Source organism: Oncorhynchus clarkii, unplaced genomic scaffold, assembly GCF_045791955.1.
Source record: "Oncorhynchus clarkii lewisi isolate Uvic-CL-2024 unplaced genomic scaffold, UVic_Ocla_1.0 unplaced_contig_4934_pilon_pilon, whole genome shotgun sequence".
NCBI lineage: Eukaryota > Metazoa > Chordata > Actinopteri > Salmoniformes > Salmonidae > Oncorhynchus > Oncorhynchus clarkii.
Window position 1 is genome coordinate 67533 of NW_027258158.1, and position 17468 is coordinate 85000.

A 17468-nucleotide genomic window follows, 5' to 3' on the forward strand; every position below is an offset into this window, starting at 1 on the left:
CAGGGCCAGTTTTAGGACCAACAGTATCCTACTTCAGGAGGAGGTTCAGAGCCAGTTTTAGGACCAGTAGGGCCAACAGTATCCTGCTTCAGGAGGAGGTTCAGGGTCAGTTTTAGGACCAGTAGGACCAACAGTATCCTGCTTCAGGAGGAGGTTAAGGGTCAGTTTTAGGACCAACAGTATCCTGCTTCGGGAGGTGGTTCAGGGCCAGTTTTAGGACCAGTAGGGCCAACAGTATCCTGCTAAAGGAGGAGGTTCAGGGCCAGTTTTAGGACCAACAGTATTCTGCTTCAGGGGGAGGTTCAGGGCCAGTTTTAGGACCAACAGTGTTCTGCTTCAGGGGGAGGTTCAGGGCCAGTTTTAGGACCAACAATATCCTGCTCCAGGATGAGGTTCAGGGCCAGTTTTAGGACCAACAGTATCCTGCTTCAGGAGGTGGTTCAGGGCCAGTTTTAGGACCAACAGTATCCTGCTTCAGGAGGTGGTTCAGGGCCAGTTTTAGGACCAACAGTATCCTGCTTCAGCAGGAGGTTCAGGGCCAGTTTTAGGACCAACAGTATCCTGCTTCAGGAGGAGGTTCAGGGCAACTTCTCAGTAGTAGTGGAGTGGATCAGTTTCTGGTGGGGGGGTGTCTTAACATGCCTCCTCTGGCTCTGTGGAGCTTGGCTGGTTACGGGTGGACCCCAAGACTGGGGCTCTGGGTGGTGATAGGGGGGCTGGAGAGGGGCGGAGGTGGCTGGGGCAAGCCCGGGCTGTTTTTTTTTAGTTGGGCCTTTGGAAGAGACAGTCTGTTTCTGCCTACCAGGTGGAACCCTGTTCCCTACATAGTGCAGTACTTCTGACCAGAGACCCATAGAGTTAGTTCTCACACAAAGCCAGTTGATGAAGTGGACCAAGGAGATGACAACATTGATATTGTTCTGTGATGTCAGGTCCAGGTATGAAGGACCCCCACAGGGCTCTGGTCACAAGTAGTGCACTATATAGGCAATAGTACCATTTGGGAGTCAGTCTGTCCCAGGGAGGTCCGTCCGTCCCAGGGAGGTCCGTTCATCCCCCCTCTCTCTACCTGTCCTTCAGTTCCCTGGTGACTCTCTTGGTGATGCGTCCACACAGCAGGCCGACCAGGAAGAGGACAATCACCCCCAGGGAGATTATAAACAGGATGTAATTCTTAGAGGGGGAGGTCATCACCTGCATGGCAAGGTCTGAAAAACCCTCTGCTGGAGCGACCTGGGGGGGAGAGGGGGAATTATTAGAGGGGGAGGTCGCCACCTGGGGGGGAGATCACTACCTGGGGGGGAAAGAGAGGGAATTATTAGAGGGGGAGGTCACCACCTGGGGGGGGGGGGAAATATTAGAGGGGGAGGTCACCACCTGGGGGGGAGAGAGGGGATTATTAGAGGGGGAGATCACTACCTGGGGGGGGGGAGAGAGGGGATTATTAGAGGGGGAGATCACTACCTGGGGGGGAGAGAGAGGGAATTATTAGAGGGGGAGGTCACCACCTGGGGGGGAGAGAGGTTATTAAAGGGGAACCCACTGCAGCAACCAGGTTATTAAAGGGGAAACCACTGCAGGTGTCAGGTTATTAAAGGGGAAACCACTGCAGGTGTCAGATTATTAAAGGGGAAACCACTGCAGGTGTCAGGTTATTAAAGGGGAAACCACTGCAGGTGTCAGGTTATTAAAGGGGAACCCACTGCAGCTGCCAGGTTATTAAAGGGGAACCCACTGCAGGTGTCAGGTTATTAAAGGGGAACCCACTGCAGGTGTCAGGTTATTAAAGGGGAACCCACTGCAGCTGCCAGGTTATTAAAGGGGAACCCACTGCAGGTGTCAGGTTATTAAAGGGGAACCCACTGCAGGTGTCAGGTTATTAAAGGGGAAACCACTGCAGGTGTCAGGTTATTAAAGGGGAAACCACTGCAGCTGCCAGGTTATTAAAGGGGAAACCACTGCAGGTGTCAGATTATTAAAGGGGAAACCACTGCAGGTGTCAGGTTATTCAAGGGGAACCCACTGCAGGTGTCAGATTATTAAAGGGGAAACCACTGCAGGTGTCAGGTTATTAAAGGGGAAACCACTGCAGGTGTCTGGTTATTAAAGGGGAAACCACTGCAGGTTATTAAAGGGGAAACCACTGCAGATTATTAAAGGGGAAACCACTGCAGGTTATTAAAGGGGAAACCACTGCAGGTGTCAGGTTATTAAAGGGGAACCCACTGCAGGTGTCAGGTTATTAAAGGGGAAACTGCTGCAGGTTATTAAAGGGGAACCCACTGCAGGTGTCAGGTTATTAAAGGGGAAACCACTGCAGCTGTCAGGTTATTAAAGGGGAAACCACTGCAGATGTCAGGTTATTAAAGGGGAAACCACTGCAGGTTATTAAAGGGGGAACCACTGCAGGTTATTAAAGGGGAAACCACTGCAGGTGTCAGGTTATTAAAGGGGAAACCACTGCAGGTGTCAGGTTATTAAAGGGGAACCCACTGCAGGTGTCAGGTTATTAAAGGGGAACCCACTGCAGCTGCCAGGTTATTAAAGGGGAACCCACTGCAGGTGTCAGGTTATTAAAGGGGAAACCACTGCAGGTGTCAGGTTATTAAAGGGGAAACCACTGCAGCAACCAGGTTATTAAAGGGGAACCCACTGCAGGTGTCAGGTTATTAAAGGGGAAACCACTGCAGGTGTCAGGTTATTAAAGGGGAAACCACTGCAGATGTCAGGTTATTAAAGGGGAAACCACTGCAGGTGTCAGGTTATTAAAGGGGAAACCACTGCAGGTGTCAGATTATTAAAGGGGAAACCACTGCAGGTTATTAAAGGGGAAACCACTGCAGCTGCCAGGTTATTACAGGGGAAGCTACTGCAGGTTATTAAAGGGAACCCACTGCAGGTGTCAGGTTATTAAAGGGGAAACCACTGCAGGTGTCAGGTTATTAAAGGGGAAACCACTGCAGGTGTCAGGTTATTAAAGGGGAAACCACTGCAGGTGTCAGGTTATTAAAGGGGAAACAACTGCAGGTGTCAGGTTATTAAAGGGGAACCCACTGCAGGTTTCAGGTTATTAAAGGGGAAACCACTGCAGGTGTCAGGTTATTAAAGGGGAAACCACTGCAGGTGTCAGGTTATTAAATGGGAAACCACTGCAGGTGTCAGGTTAATAAAGGGGAAACCACTGCAGATGTCAGGTTATTAAAGGGGAACCCACTGCAGCTGCCAGGTTATTAAAGGGGAACCCACTGCAGCTGCCAGATTATTAAAGGGGAAACCACTGCAGATTATTAAAGGGGAAACCACTGCAGGTTATTAAAGGGGAAACCACTGCAGCTGCCAGGTTATTAAAGGGGAACCCACTGCAGCTGCCAGGTTATTAAAGGGGAACCCACTGCAGGTGTCAGGTTATTAAAGGGGAAACCACTGCAGGTGTCTGGTTATTAAAGGGGAACCCACTGCAGGTGTCAGGTTATTAAAGGGGAAACCACTGCAGGTGGTTATTAAAGGGGAAACCACTGCAGGTGTCAGGTTATTAAAGGGGAAACCACTGCAGGTGTCAGGTTATTGAAGGGGAAACCACTGCAGCAACCAGGTTATTAAAGGGGAACCCACTGCAGGTGTCAGGTTATTAAAGGGGAAACCACTGCAGGTGTCAGGTTATTAAAGGGGAACCCACTGCAGGTGTCAGGTTATTAAAGGGGAAGCCACTGCAGGTTATTAAAGGGGAACCCACTGCAGGTATCTGGTTATTAAAGGGGAACCCACTGCAGGTGTCAGGTTATTAAAGGGGAAACCACTGCAGCTGCCAGGTTATTAAAGGGGAACCCACTGCAGGTGTCAGGTTATTAAAGGGGAAACCACTGCAGGTGTCAGGTTATTAAAGGGGAACCCACTGCAGGTGTCAGGTTATTAAAGGGGAAGCCACTGCAGGTTATTAAAGGGGAACCCACTGCAGGTGTCTGGTTATTAAAGGGGAACCCACTGCAGGTGTCAGGTTATTAAAGGGGAAACCACTGCAGGTGTCAGGTTATTCAAGGGGAAACCACTGCAGGTGTCAGATTATTAAAGGGGAAACCACTGCAGGTGTCAGGTTATTAAAGGGGAAACCACTGCAGGTGTCAGGTTATTAAAGGGGAAACCACTGCAGGTGTCAGGTTATTTAAGGGGAAACCACTGCAGCAACCAGGTTATTAAAGGGGAACCCACTGCAGGTGTCAGGTTATTAAAGGGGAAACCACTGCAGGTGTCAGGTTATTAAAGGGGAAACCACTGCAGATGTCAGGTTATTAAAGGGGAAACCACTGCAGGTGTCAGGTTATTAAAGGGGAAACCACTGCAGGTTATTAAAGGGGAAACCACTGCAGGTGTCAGGTTATTAAAGGGGAAACCACTGCAGGTGTCAGGTTATTAAAGGGGAAACCACTGCAGCTGCCAGGTTATTAAAGGGGAAACCACTGCAGCTGCCAGATTATTAAAGGGGAAACCACTGCAGATTATTAAAGGGGAAACCACTGCAGGTTATTAAAGGGGAAACCACTGCAGCTGCCAGGTTATTAAAGGGGAACCCACTGCAGCTGCCAGGTTATTAAAGGGGAACCCACTGCAGGTGTCAGGTTATTAAAGGGGAAACCACTGCAGGTGTCTGGTTATTAAAGGGGAACCCACTGCAGGTGTCAGGTTATTAAAGGGGAAACCACTGCAGGTGTCAGGTTATTAAAGGGGAAACCACTGCAGCAACCAGGTTATTAAAGGGGAACCCACTGCAGGTGTCAGGTTATTAAAGGGGAAACCACTGCAGGTGGTTATTAAAGGGGAAACCACTGCAGGTGTCAGGTTATTAAAGGGGAAACCACTGCAGGTGTCAGATTATTAAAGGGGAAACCACTGCAGGTTATTAAAGGGGAAACCACTGCAGGTTATTAAAGGGGAAACCACTGCAGCTGCCAGGTTATTAAAGGGGAAACCACTGCAGGTGTCAGGTTATTAAAGGGGAACCCACTGCAGCTGGCAGGTTATTAAAGGGGAAACCACTGCAGCTGCCAGGTTATTAAAGGGGAAACCACTGCAGGTTATTAAAGGGGAAACCACTGCAGCTGCCAGGTTATTAAAGGGGAAACCACTGCAGGTGTCAGGTTATTAAAGGGGAAACCACTGCAGGTGTCAGGTTATTAAAGGGGAAACCACTGCAGGTTATTAAAGGGGAAACCACTGCAGCTGCCAGGTTATTACAGGGGAAGCCACTGCAGGTTATTAAAGGGGAACCCACTGCAGGTGTCAGGTTATTAAAGGGGAAACCACTGCAGGTGTCAGGTTATTAAAGGGGAAACCACTGCAGGTGTCAGGTTATTAAAGGGGAAACCACTGCAGGTGTCAGGTTATTAAAGGGGAAGCCACTGCAGGTTATTAAAGGGGAACCCACTGCAGGTATCTGGTTATTAAAGGGGAACCCACTGCAGGTGTCAGGTTATTAAAGGGGAAACCACTGCAGCTGCCAGGTTATTAAAGGGGAACCCACTGCAGGTGTCTGGTTATTAAAGGGGAACCCACTGCAGGTGTCAGGTTATTAAAGGGGAAACCACTGCAGGTGTCAGGTTATTCAAGGGGAAACCACTGCAGGTGTCAGATTATTAAAGGGGAAACCACTGCAGGTGTCAGGTTATTAAAGGGGAAACCACTGCAGGTGTCAGGTTATTAAAGGGGAAACCACTGCATGTGTCAGGTTATTAAAGGGGAAACCACTGCAGCAACCAGGTTATTAAAGGGGAACCCACTGCAGGTGTCAGGTTATTAAAGGGGAAACCACTGCAGGTGTCAGGTTATTAAAGGGGAAACCACTGCAGATGTCAGGTTATTAAAGGGGAAACCACTGCAGGTGTCAGGTTATTAAAGGGGAAACCACTGCAGGTTATTAAAGGGGAAACCACTGCAGGTGTCAGGTTATTAAAGGGGAAACCACTGCAGGTGTCAGGTTATTAAAGGGGAAACCACTGCAGCTGCCAGGTTATTAAAGGGGAAACCACTGCAGCAACCAGGTTATTAAAGGGGAACCCACTGCAGGTGTCAGGTTATTAAAGGGGAAACCACTGCAGGTGTCAGGTTATTCAAGGGGAAACCACTGCAGGTGTCAGGTTATTAAAGGGGAACCCACTGCAGGTGTCAGGTTATTAAAGGGGAAACCACTGCAGATGTCAGGTTATTAAAGGGGAAACCACTGCAGGTGTCAGGTTATTAATGGGGAAACCACTGCAGGTGTCAGGTTATTAAAGGGGAAACCACTGCAGGTGTCAGGTTATTAAAGGGGAACCCACTGCAGCTGCCAGGTTATTAAAGGGGAAACCACTGCAGGTGTCAGGTTATTAAAGGGGAACCCACTGCAGCTGCCAGGTTATTCAAGGGGAAACCACTGCAGGTTATTAAAGGGAAAACCACTGCAGCTGCCAGGTTATTAAAGGGGAAACCACTGCAGGTGTCAGGTTATTAAAGGGGAAACCACTGCAGGTGTCAGGTTATTAAAGGGGAAACCACTGCAGGTTATTAAAGGGGAAACCACTGCAGCTGCCAGGTTATTAAAGGGGAACCCACTGCAGCTGCCAGGTTATTAAAGGGGAAACCACTGCAGGTGTCAGGTTATTAAAGGGGAAACCACTGCAGCTGCCAGGTTATTAAAGGGGAACCCACTGCAGCTGTCAGGTTATTAAAGGGGAAACCACTGCAGGTGTCAGGTTATTAAAGGGGAAACCACTGCAGGTGTCAGATTATTAAAGGGGAAACCACTGCAGGTGTCAGATTATTAAAGGGGAAACCACTGCAGGTTATTAAAGGGGAAACCACTGCAGGTGTCAGGTTATTAAAGGGGAAACCACTGCAGGTGTCAGGTTATTAAAGGGGAAACCACTGCATCAACCAGGTTATTAAAGGGGAACCCACTACAGGTGTCAGGTTATTAAAGGGGAAACCACTGCAGGTGTCAGGTTATTAAAGGGGAAGCCACTGCAGGTTATTAAAGGGGAAACACTGCAGGTGTCAGGTTAAAGGAGTGTACATTAACCTTGGCAGCGTAGCTCCACATGTCCATGCGGTCCTGGAGTCTCTTCTTACACTCTGGCTGCAGACGGACTCTCTTATCCTGCAACGACTCCAGTAGACATGACATCTCTGGTAGGGAGGGGGAGAGAGAGAGAGCGAGGGAGGGGGGAGAGAGAGAGCGAGGGAGGGGGGAGAGAGAGAGCGAGGGAGGTGGGAGAGAGAGAGCGAGGGAGGGGGGAGAGAGAGAGCGAGGGAGGGAGAGAGCGAGCGAGCGAGCGAGGGAGGGAGAGAGCGAGCGAGGGGGGAGAGCGAGCGAGCGAGCGAGGGGGCAGAGAGAGAGCGAGGGGGCAGAGAGAGAGCGAGGGGGCAGAGAGAGAGCGAGGGGGCAGAGAGAGAGCGAGGGGGCAGAGAGAGAGCGAGGGGGCAGAGAGAGAGCGAGGGGGCAGAGAGAGAGCGAGGGGGGAGAGAGAGAGCGAGGGGGGAGAGAGAGAGTGAGGGGGGAGAGAGAGAGAGGGGGGGGAGAGAGAGAGCGAGGGGAGTTAGGGCACAGCGGTGGGCACAGCGGTGGGCACTTCCGGCGCCGACAGAGATGGCCGCCTCGCTTCGCGTTCCTAGGAAACTATGCAGTTTTTGTTTTTTTACGTGTTATTTCTTACATTAGTACCCCAGGTCATCTTAGGTTTCATTACATACAGTCGAGAAGAACTACTGAATATAATATCAGCATCAACTCACCATCAGTACGACCAAGAATATGTTTTTCGCGACGCGGATCCTGTGTTCTGCCTTACAAACAGGACAACGGAGTGGATCCTATGCAGCGACCCAAAAAAACGACTCCGAAAGAGAGGGAAACGAGGCGGTCTTCTGGTCAGACTCCGGAGACGGGCACAGCGCGCACCACTCCCTAGCATTCTTCTTGCCAATGTCCAGTCTCTTGACAACAAGGTTGATGAAATCCGAGCAAGGGTAGCATTCCAGAGGGACATCAGAGACTGTAACGTTCTTTGCTTCACGGAAACGTGGCTTACTGGAGAGACGCAATCCGAAGCGGTGCAGCCAACAGGTTTCTCCACGCATCGCGCAGACAGGAAAAAACATCTTTCTGGTAAAAAGAGGGGCGGGGGCGTATGCCTTATGACTAACGTGACATGGTGCGATGAAAGAAACATACAGGAACTCAAATCCTTCTGTTCACCTGATTTAGAATTCCTCACAATCAAATGTAGACCGCATTATCTACCAAGAGAATTCTCTTCGATTATAATCACAGCCGTATATATCCCCCCCCAAGCAGACACATCGATGGCTCTGAACGAACTTTATTTAACTCTCTGCAAACTGGAAACAATTTATCCGGAGGCTGCATTCATTGTAGCTGGGGATTTTAACAAGGCTAATCTGAAAACAAGACTCCCCAAATTTTATCAGCATATCGATTGCGCAACCAGGGGAGGAAAGACCTTGGACCATTATTACTCTAACTTCCGCGACGCATATAAGGCCCTGCCCCGCCCCCCTTTCGGAAAAGCTGACCACGACTCCATTTTGTTGATCCCTGCCTACAGACAGAAACTAAAACAAGAGGCTCCCACGCTGAGGTCTGTCCAACGCTGGTCCGACCAAGCTGACTCCACACTCCAAGACTGCTTCCATCACGTGGACTGGGAGATGTTTCGTATTGCGTCAGATAACAACATTGACGAATACGCTGATTCGGTGTGCGAGTTCATTAGAACGTGCGTTGAAGATGTCGTTCCCATAGCAACGATTAAAACATTCCCTAACCAGAAACCGTGGATTGATGGCAGCATTCGTGTGAAACTGAAAGCGCGAACCACTGCTTTTAATCAGGGCAAGGTGTCTGGTAACATGACCGAATACAAACAGTGCAGCTATTCCCTCCGCAAGGCTATCAAACAAGCTAAGCGCCAGTACAGAGACAAAGTAGAATCTCAATTCAACGGCTCAGACACAAGAGGCATGTGGCAGGGTCTACAGTCAATCACGGACTACAGGAAGAAACCCAGCCCAGTCACGGACCAGGATGTCTTGCTCCCAGGCAGACTAAATAACTTTTTTGCCCGCTTTGAGGACAATACAGTGCCACTGACACGGCCTGCAACGAAAACATGCGGTCTCTCCTTCACTGCAGCCGAGGTGAGTAAGACATTTAAACGTGTTAACCCTCGCAAGGCTGCAGGCCCAGATGGCATCCCCAGCCGCGCCCTCAGAGCATGCGCAGACCAGCTGGCCGGTGTGTTTACGGACATATTCAATCAATCCCTATACCAGTCTGCTGTTCCCACATGCTTCAAGAGGGCCACCATTGTTCCTGTTCCCAAGAAAGCTAAGGTAACTGAGCTAAATGACTACCGCCCCGTAGCACTCACATCCGTCATCATGAAGTGCTTTGAGAGACTAGTCAAGGACCATATCACCTCCACCCTACCTGACACCCTAGACCCACTCCAATTTGCTTACCGCCCAAATAGGTCCACAGACGATGCAATCTCAACCACACTGCACACTGCCCTAACCCATCTGGACAAGAGGAATACCTATGTGAGAATGCTGTTCATCGACTACAGCTCGGCATTCAACACCATAGTACCCTCCAAGCTCGTCATCAAGCTCGAGACCCTGGGTCTCGACCCCGCCCTGTGCAACTGGGTACTGGACTTCCTGACGGGCCGCCCCCAGGTGGTGAGGGTAGGCAACAACATCTCCTCCCCGCTGATCCTCAACACTGGGGCCCCACAAGGTTGCGTTCTGAGCCCTCTCCTGTACTCCCTGTTCACCCACGACTGCGTGGCCACGCACGCCTCCAACTCAATCATCAAGTTTGCGGACGACACAACAGTGGTAGGCTTGATTACCAACAACGATGAGACGGCCTACAGGGAGGAGGTGAGGGCCCTCGGAGTGTGGTGTCAGGAAAACAACCTCACACTCAACGTCAACAAAACTAAGGAGATGATTGTGGACTTCAGGAAACAGCAGAGGGAACACCCCCCTATCCACATCGATGGAACAGTAGTGGAGAGGGTAGCAAGTTTTAAGTTCCTCGGCATACACATCACAGACAAACTGAATTGGTCCACTCACACAGACAGCATCGTGAAGAAGGCGCAGCAGCGCCTCTTCAACCTCAGGAGGCTGAAGAAATTCGGCTTGTCACCAAAAGCACTCACAAACTTCTACAGATGCACAATCGAGAGCATCCTGGCGGGCTGTATCACCGCCTGGTATGGCAACTGCACCGCCCTCAACCGTAAGGCTCTCCAGAGGGTAGTGAGGTCTGCACAACGCATCACCGGGGGCAAACTACCTGCCCTCCAGGACACCTACACCACCCGATGTCACAGGAAGGCCATAAAGATCATCAAGGACATCAACCACCCGAGCCACTGCCTGTTCACCCCGCTATCATCCAGAAGGCGAGGTCAGTACAGGTGCATCAAAGCTGGGACCGAGAGACTGAAAAACAGCTTCTATCTCAAGGCCATCAGACTGTTAAACAGCCACCACTAACACTGAGTGGCTGCTGCCAACACACTGACACTGACTCAACTCCAGCCACTTTAATAATGGGAATTGATGGGAAATGATGTAAATATATCACTAGCCACTTTAAACAATGCTACCTTATATAAATGTTACTTACCCTACATTATTCATCTCATACGCATACGTATATACTGTACTCTATATCATCGACGGTATCCTTATGTAATACATGTATCACTAGCCACTTTATACTATACTATGCCACTTTGTTTACATACTCATCTCATTGTACATACTGTACCCGATACCATCTACTGTATCTTGCCTATGCTGCTCTGTACCATCACTCATTCATATATCCTTATGTACATATTCTTTATCCCCTTACACTGTGTACAAGACAGTAGTTTTGGAATTGTTAGTTAGATTACTTGTTATTACTGCATTGTCGGAACTAGAAGCACAAGCATTTCGCTACACTCGCATTAACATCTGCTAACCATGTGTATGTGACAAATAAAATTTGATTTGATTTGATTTTGTACAAAGTTGAATCACATAAACGTTGAACAGAACCTTCAGTAGTCGTACACCGGCTGTGGTCCATTCCAATATGTTGTCTTTCTGGAATGGAACACAGCCGGTGTCTGAACTGTTGTGTTAATAATCACAAGGTGAAGGCTGAGGCCTGGACATGTTCTAAACCAGAGAGTAGGAGACCATCAAGCCAAGCACCAAGCACCGAGCCAAGCACCGAGCCAAGCACAGAGCCAAGCACAGAGCCAAGCACCAAGCCAAGCACCAAGCCAAGCCAAGCACCAAGCCAAGCCAAGCACCAAGCCAAGCCAAGCACCAAGCAAAGCACCGAGCCAAGCACCGAGCCAAGCATAGCCAAGCACCGAGCCAAGCACCAAGCCAATCCAAGCCAAGCACCAAGCCAAGCCAAGCACCAAGCACCAAGCCAAGCACCAAGCCAAGCCAAGCACCAAGCCAAGCACCAAGCCAAGAAACAAGCCAAGCAACAAGCCAAGCACTAAGCACCAAGCACCGAGCCAAGCACCAAGCCAAGCACCAAGCCCAGGACCAAGCCCAGGACCAAGCCCAGGACCAAGCACCAAGCCAAGCACCAAGCCAAGCCAAGCCAAGCCAAGCACCAAGCCAAGCCAAGCACCAATCACTAAGCCAAGGACCAAGCTAAGCACCAATCACTAAGCCAAGGACCAAGCTAAGCACCAAGCCAAGCACCAAGCACCAAGCACCAAGCACCAAGCACCAAGCACCAAGCCAAGCACCAAGCACCAAGCCAAGGACCAAGCCCAGGACCAAGCCAAGCACCAAGCACCAAGCCAAGCACCAAGCCAAGCACCAAGCCAAGCACCAAGCCAAGCACCAAGTACAAAGCCAAGCACCAAGCCAAGCACCAAGCCCAAGCAAAGCACCAAGCCAAGCACCAAGCAAAGCACCAAGCCAAGCACCAAGCCAAGCACCAAGCCAAGCACCAAGCCAAGCCAAGCACCAAGCCAAGCACCAAGCCAAGCCAAGAACCAAGCACCAAGCCAAGAACCAAGCACCAAGCCAAGCACCAAGCCGAGCCAAGCACCGAGCCAAGCACCGAGCCAAGCCCCGAGCCAAGCCCCGAGCCAAGCCCCGAGCCAAGCCAAGCCCCGAGCCAAGCCAAGCACCGAGCCAAGCCAAGCACTGAGCCAAGCCAAGCACCAAGCACTAAGCACCGAGCCAAGCACCGAGCCAAGCACCGAGCCAAGCACCAAGCCAAGGGAAGCCAAGCCAAGCACCGAGCCAAGCCAAGCAAAGTACCAAGCACCAAGCCAAGCATCAAGTCAAGCACCGAGCCAAGCCAAGCACCGAGCCAAGCCAAGCCAAGCACCAAGCCAAGCCAAGCACCAAGCACCAAGCACCGAGCCAAGCACCGAACCAAGCACAGAGCCAAGCACCGAGTCAAGCACCAAGCCAAGCACCGAGCCAAGCACTAAGCACCGAGCCAAGCACTAAGCACCGAGCCAAGCACCGAGCCAAATACAAGGCAAACACCAAGCCAAGCACCAAGCAAAGCACCAAGGACCAAGCACCAAGCCAAGCACCAAGCCAAGCACCAAGCGCCAAGCACCAAGCCAAGCACCAAGCCAAGCACCAAGCCAAGCACCAAGCCAAGCACCAAGCCAAGCACTAAGCCAAGCACCAAGCCAAGCACCAAGCCAAGCACCAAGCCATGCACCAAGCCATGCCAAGCACCAAGCCATGCCAAGCACCAAGCCATGCACCAAGCCATGCACCAAGCCAAGCACCAAGCCATGCACCAAGCCATGCCAAGCACCAAGCCAAGCACCAAGCCAAGCACCAAGCCAAGCACCAAGCCAAGCCAAGCACCAAGCCAAGCACCAAGCCAAGCATCAAGCCAAGCCAAGCACCAAGCCAAGCCAAGCACCAAGTCAAGCAACAAGCACTAAGCCAAGGACCAAGCCAAGGACCAAGCCAAGGACCAAGCCAAGCACCAAGCCAAGCACCAAGCCAAGCACCAAGCCAAGAACCAAGCCAAAGACCAAGCCAAGAACCAAGCCAAGCACCAAGCCAAGCCAAGCACCAAGCCAAGAAACAAGCACCAAGCCAAGAACCAAGCACCAAGCCAAGAACCAAGCACCAAGCCAAGAACCAAGCACCAAGCCAAGAACCAAGCACCAAGCCAAGAACCAAGCACCAAGTCAAGCACCAAGCACCAAGTCAAGCACCAAGCCAAGCCAAGCACCGAGCCAAGCACCAAGCACCGAGCCAAGCACCAAGCACCGAGCCAAGCACCGAGCCAAGCACTGAGCCAAGCACCGAGCCAAGCCAAGCACCAAGCCAAGCACCAAGCCAAGCCAAGCACCAAGCCAAGCACCAAGCCAAGCACCAAGCACCAAGCACCGAGCCAAGCACCGAGCCAAGCACCGAGCCAAGCACCGAGCCAAGCACCGAGCCAAGCCAAGCACCAAGCCAAGCCAAGCACCAAGCCAAGCACCAAGCCAAGCACCAAGCACCGAACCAAGCACCAAACCAAGCACCAAACCAAGCACCAAGCCAAGGACCAAGCCAAGCACCAAGCCAAGCACCAAGCCAAGCACCAAGACAAGCACTAAGTGCCAAGCCAAGCGCAGAGCCAAGCACCGAGCCAAGCACCGAGCCAAGCACCGAGCCAAGCACCGAGCACCAAGCCAAGCACCGAGCCAAGCACCGAGCACCAAGCCAAGCACCGAGCCAAGCACCGAGCCAAGCACCGAGCCAAGCCAAGTAGCGAGCCAAGCCAAGTACCGAGCCAAGCCAAGTACCGAGCCAAGCCAAGCACCGAGCCAAGCACCAAGCCAAGCACCAAGCCAAGCACCAAGCCTAGCACTAAGCACCAAGACAAGCACCAAGCCTAGCACCAAGACAAGCACTAAGCACCAAGCCAAGCACCAAGCCAAGCACCAAGCACCGAGCCAAGCACCGAGCCAAGCACCAAGCACCGAGCCAAGCACCAAGCCAAGCACCAAGCCAGCTTCCTAGGGCTTATGCCTTGTTCTTATGCTGAGTGACTCAAACATTAGAACTAAATCAATGGGGGGAATTTTAGATTCTCCCTGTGTCACGATTGCCCTCTTCTTCTGACGAGGAGTAAGAGAGGTCGGAGGACCAATGCGCTGCGTGGTAAGTGTCCATTTTAATATATAAAACTGAACACTACAAAAATACAAAATAACAACGTGGATGAACAAACAAAAACCGAAACAGGCCCGTATGGTACAAACACAGACACAGGAAACAATCACCCACAACTCAAAAATGAAACCAGGCTACCTAAATATGGTTCTCAATCATTACTAAATACTATCATGGTGGTGTAGGAAGGTGAATATACCCTTATATCATTACTAAATCCTATGGCTGTGAACAGACAGGTGGTGTAGAAGGTGAATATACCCCCATGTCATTGGCTGTGAACAGACAGGTGGGCGGGACTCACGTCGTCCTCTGCCCGGCGTGACAGCAGCACACTGGTGTTTGAGGTCAAGGGCACAGGCCGTGTGGAGGACAGGATCAACGAAGACGTCTGCCTTGCTCTCCTTCAACATGTTCAGCACCTCCTTCTTACACAAGTCATGTTTGATCTTCAACAGGTTGGCCTTCAGACACTCCTCCACCTGACCTGTCTGCTCCTGGGCCACTGCCTCCTCCGCACACAGACCGGGGATCTAGAGGAGTGACAGGGGGAGGGAGGGAGAGGGGAATAGAGGGAAGACAGAGAGAGGGAAGACAGAGAGAGGGAAGACAGAGAACGTAAATTCTCTAGTTGCAGATCTCAGGTTGTATTTCAAAAGCCTTCTTCTATCAACATGGAACATGCTTTACAGCAGTCTGGACTAGTTTGGGGCCGGTCTCTTCAGGGCTGTGGGGTTGTGTATTAGTAACCATCTCTCAGGGACAGCAGTCTGGCCTGGTTTAGAGGAAAGGTCTCCTCCTCAGCACAGTGGATCTGTAGCTGGGGGTCCAGTCTATATTAACACTCCTCACCTCCTCAGCACAGTGGATCTGTAGCTGGGAGTCCAGTCTATATTAACACTCCTCACCTCCTCAGCACAGTGGATCTGTAGCTGGGGGTCCAGTCTATATTAACACTCCTCACCTCCTCAGTGGATCTGTAGCTGGGGGTCCAGTCTATATTAACACTCCTCACCTCCTCAGCACAGTGGATCTGTAGCTGGGGGTCCAGTCTATATTAACACTCCTCACCTCCTCAGCACAGTGGATCTGTAGCTGGGGGTCCAGTCTATATTAACACTCTTCACCTCCTCAGCACAGTGGATCTGTAGCTGGGGGTCCAGTCTATATTAACACTCTTCACCTCCTCAGCACAGTGGATCTGTAGCTGGGGGTCCAGTCTATATTAACACTCCTCACCTCCTCAGCACAGTGGATCTGTAGCTGGGGGTCCAGTCTATATTAACACTCCTCACCTCCTCAGTGGATCTGTAGCTGGGGGTCCAGTCTATATTAACACTCCTCACCTCCTCAGTGGATCTGTAGCTGGGGGTCCAGTCTATATTAACACTCCTCACCTCCTCAGTGGATCTGTAGCTGGGGGTCCAGTCTATATTAACACTCCTCACCTCCTCAGCACAGTGGATCTGTAGCTGGGGGTCCAGTCTATATTAACACTCCTCACCTCCTCAGCACAGTGGATCTGTAGCTGGGGGTCCAGTCTATATTAACACTCCTCACCTCCTCAGCACAGTGGATCTGTAGCTGGGGGTCCAGTCTGTAGTCCAGCGCCGACTCCTGAAGAATCACTCTGATCTGGTCCTCACAGTCTGGAGACAGACGCTGGTCGGCGTATTTCAGCTTCAGGCAACCAATCACCTGGCCCTCCAGTTCACTGTCATCACTGGCCTTGTTCAGGATTGGCTGACAGAATTTAGGGATGTCTGCCTTACAGGCCTTTCTCAATATTGGGTTTAACCTGTAGTCTGAGAGAGAGGAAGACAACCAGAAATATCAGAGATACGGGTCCACATGACCCGGGTCCACATGACATGGGCTCTGACCCGGGTCCACATGACATGGGCTCTGACCCGGGTCCACATGACATGGGCTCTGATCCGGGTCCACCTGACATGGGCTCTGACCCGGGTCCACCTGACATGGGCTCTGACCCGGGTCCACATGACATGGGCTCTGACCCGGGTCCACATGACATGGGCTCTGACCCAATTCCTTTTCTCTCCATTCCTTGCATCCGCTTTCCTCGCCTGCTTCTCAAAACCCATTAGAGAGAGAAGAAGATCCAAGGGGAGGGACCTTAGACCAACTCCTCCAAGCGTTGAGAAGCAGGCGAGGAGATGGTCCTATTAGAGGTAACAGATGGTCCATCTATTAGAGGTAACAGGTGGTCCCTCTATTAGAGGTAACAGATGGTCCATCTATTAGAGGTGGTCCCTCTATTAGAGGTAACAGGTGATCCCTCTATTAGATGTAACAGGTGATCCCATCTATTAGAGGTAAGAGGTGGTCCCTCTATTAGAGGTAACAGGTGGTCCCTCTATTACAGGTAACAGGTGGTCCCTCTATTAGAGGTAACAGGTGGTCCCTCTATTAGAGGTAACAGGTGGTCCCTCTATTAGAGGTCCATCTGGTCCATCTATTAGAGGTAACAGGTGGTCCCTCTATTAGAGGTAACAGGTGGTCCCTCTATTAGAGGTAACAGGTGGTCCCATCTATTAGAGGTAACAGGTGGTCCCTCTATTAGAGGTAACAGGTGGTCCCTCTATTAGAGGTAACAGGTGGTCCCTCTATTAGAGGTAACAGGTGGTCCCTCTATTAGAGGTAACAACAGGTGGTCCCTCTATTAGAGGTAACAACAGGTGGTCCCTCTACAGTGTGTGTTACCTGTGTTGTGTGAGAGTGTCTGTGTGTCTGTGTGTGTGTGAGAGTGTGTTACCTGTGTTCTGTGTGAGAGTGTCTGTGTGTGTGTGAGAGTGTTTTACCTGTGTTCTGTGTGAGAGTGTCTGTGTGTGTGTGACAGTGTGTGTTACCTGTGTTCTGTGTGATCTGTCTCTTGGTGATCATCTGTTTACACTTGGGATCCATCAGTTCAGAGTTCTTGTTCTGTTTCAGACACTGCAGCATGTTCTTAGCATCCACATCTGTACAGAACCGCTGACACATGGAGAGAGAGGACAGTCAGAGAGGACAGGAGGGACAGAGAGAGAGAGAGGACAGGAGGGAGAGAGAGAGAGAGAGAGGACAGGAGGGACAGAGACAGAGAGAGGACAGGAGGGGCAGAGAGAGAGAGAGGACAGGAGGGGCAGAGAGAGAGGACAGACAGAGATGACAGGATGGGGCAGAGAGAGAGAGGACAGACAGAGAGGACAGAGACAAGTTAAAGATAGGTAGAGGGAACAGGC

General features: G+C 51.1%; 1 protein-coding gene across 1 annotated transcript in view; it reads right to left on the bottom strand.

The window, feature by feature from the left end:
* Positions 1 to 772: 772 nt before the first annotated feature.
* The window catches only part of LOC139395876 (Golgi apparatus protein 1-like), a gene marked incomplete at its 5' end in the record, with an annotated part of 37081 nt that continues 20385 nt past the window's right edge, over positions 773 to 17468 (bottom strand). Inside the window, 5 exons of the mRNA XM_071143189.1 lie at positions 773 to 1233; positions 7049 to 7155; positions 14531 to 14759; positions 15787 to 16031; positions 17097 to 17220. Coding sequence (XP_070999290.1) covers positions 1066 to 1233; positions 7049 to 7155; positions 14531 to 14759; positions 15787 to 16031; positions 17097 to 17220 — 873 coding nt within the window. The remainder of the gene's footprint in view (positions 1234 to 7048; positions 7156 to 14530; positions 14760 to 15786; positions 16032 to 17096; positions 17221 to 17468) is intronic.